The sequence below is a fragment of the Aplysia californica genome, unplaced genomic scaffold, assembly GCF_000002075.1.
Source record: "Aplysia californica isolate F4 #8 unplaced genomic scaffold, AplCal3.0 scaffold01227, whole genome shotgun sequence".
Classification (NCBI taxonomy): Eukaryota; Metazoa; Mollusca; class Gastropoda; order Aplysiida; family Aplysiidae; genus Aplysia; species Aplysia californica.
This window is the reverse complement of record NW_004798497.1, coordinates 36,998-38,968: the sequence shown is the minus strand read 5'-3', so window position 1 is coordinate 38,968 and position 1,971 is coordinate 36,998. Positions and strand designations below refer to the sequence as shown.

Genomic DNA, 1,971 nt, shown 5'->3' with positions numbered 1-1,971 from the left:
TCACCTCACCTCATACCTACCCTTCCCATCCCCTCCCCCAGGAACTGTGGCAAAGTGTTCTGCGATGAGTGCAGCAACTACCGAGCGCCGGTGCCCCACGCCCACCTCAACAAGCCGGAGCGTGTGTGCCACCGCTGTCACTCCACGCTGCTGCAGCTGAGTCCAGGCGCCTCCTCCGATGGCCGTATCCCTACGCTGGTCGCCGACGGCTAGATTGTTGGCCCGCTCATACACCCACCCACAGAGCTTCTCCCTGTCCAGCCCGCCCCACGCTATCGAAATATGTTTTATGAAGGCTACAGGAGGGAAAAAACGGCGTTTGTCACAATTTTCTGTTCTTATCATTGATCAATTTTTAGACCAAACCAATTTAATGCTTTAGTGCAATTTTTATCAGAGACAGTAGCCACACACTGGTGGCAAATTTATGACAGGTGTACACTGAAAGAACTAAAATTATCTATATAAATCCAGAAAGAAAAAGCGTAAAGGTTGCAATAATTTGTCTGTGACTTATGTCTATTTTCCCTGAATGTAGTGTTCAGTTCATAATCTTAGTTCTTGTTTTGATCCTGTTATTGTGCTAATAAGAAATCTGCCGTGAAATTTATTATTTTTTTTTACTTCAGTATTTTCTTGAAGAAAGATTTCTACCATTTGTGGTGTTCTCGTATACGGGTGTTTAAGTGAATCTATACAGACATCGTTTTGTTCTTTGGTTTGGTCAAGCCTGTATTCAATGCTCTCTTCCTGTACCGTTTCTATTAATTGTGAACATATTATTTATCCCTACTGTGCATGTGGAAAGATCTCCCAAATTTTATTTTCTCCGTAAAATGGATGTATCTATAAGCAAGAAATACTGTTTGTTGACGACGGTGTAGAGGTGACGTGGACCAATGGATGGATAGTTGATTAGGTCATTGTTGTTTGGGAGTACATTTGGGCTTTATTCTGGCGTGGGGGTGTGGTTCACAGATTAGGATAAGTTGTGTTTTGAGACAATAGATGCAGGGGGCGGGCACACTACTGAAAGGTTCAATCTGTTCCTGGTCATTGGTGTCACTAGTGTACACTAGAATGTTCTGTAGGGTGTACTTGGAATTGGGTATCTTCTGTCTCCAACTTAATTTTTTTCCGAACCCAAAGCAGTTGTGTAATGTCATTTCATTTACGAAGATGGTTGTGCCATTTGATCCTGTTATTATCATGCTGGGCTGTGATGTTGATTGCCATAGTTCGGTTACTGAAAAAGGGGTAGTTCTTTAGTTGGATAGTTGGAAATTTTTAAGATTCTCCACCCACTTGGCACAGTCTTTTCAGAAGTTATTGGAGATGGATGGTGTATTTGGAGACATGTTTGTTATTCCAATACAATTCACAATTTTCGGAACAGGAGGATGACCATTTCCTGTCGAGGACATAGGTGACTTGTTTCTCAAGAGGACGCCATTCTTTTGGTCCAATGGTGGTACTGTCTGCAGAAGTTTTAAGTGTACCTGGCACTAATAAACCAGCCTCTTGTATTGTCTTATTTCTGGCTCGTGGGTTCCCCAATAGGTTTATTGTGTCTGTCTCAGCTAGTTCTTGATTTTGCCATCGGGATAGGCAAGTAGGTCAATGAGCTTGCTGGCAGTCTTGGTGTCTAGTTTTGCCTATTGTTTTCATAAATCTTTAAGTATTTTCTATGTTTGTATTGTAAGTGCTTTGTACCTGTTGTTTTTTCTCTTTCATCACTTCAACTTCTTCGCTCATATCATCATGTGTTTGGCATTCCGAATAAAATATGGACTTTCACGGGGTTAACCTTTTCAAGCATGACGGGAGAGGTCTGCTTCTCAGAAGATGCCGTTTTTCATACTTTGGCAATCGCGAAAAGATTTGTCCCTCCCAGCAGTGTAAGGTTAATGACATTGCGACATTGACAGTTTTTTAAACCTTTTTCAGTTAGTTATTTCCACTATTTCCCCC

At 41.8% G+C, this 1,971-nt stretch overlaps 1 protein-coding gene across 1 annotated transcript in view; it reads left to right on the top strand.

Moving 5' to 3' along the window:
- Nucleotides 1-1,779, top strand: part of LOC101857759 (myotubularin-related protein 4) — a gene marked incomplete in the record, with an annotated part of 29,925 nt that extends 28,146 nt beyond the window's left edge. The window contains 1 exon segment of the mRNA XM_005112285.3: nucleotides 42-1,779. Coding sequence (XP_005112342.2) covers nucleotides 42-213 — 172 coding nt within the window.
- Nucleotides 1,780-1,971: the final 192 nt, after the last annotated feature.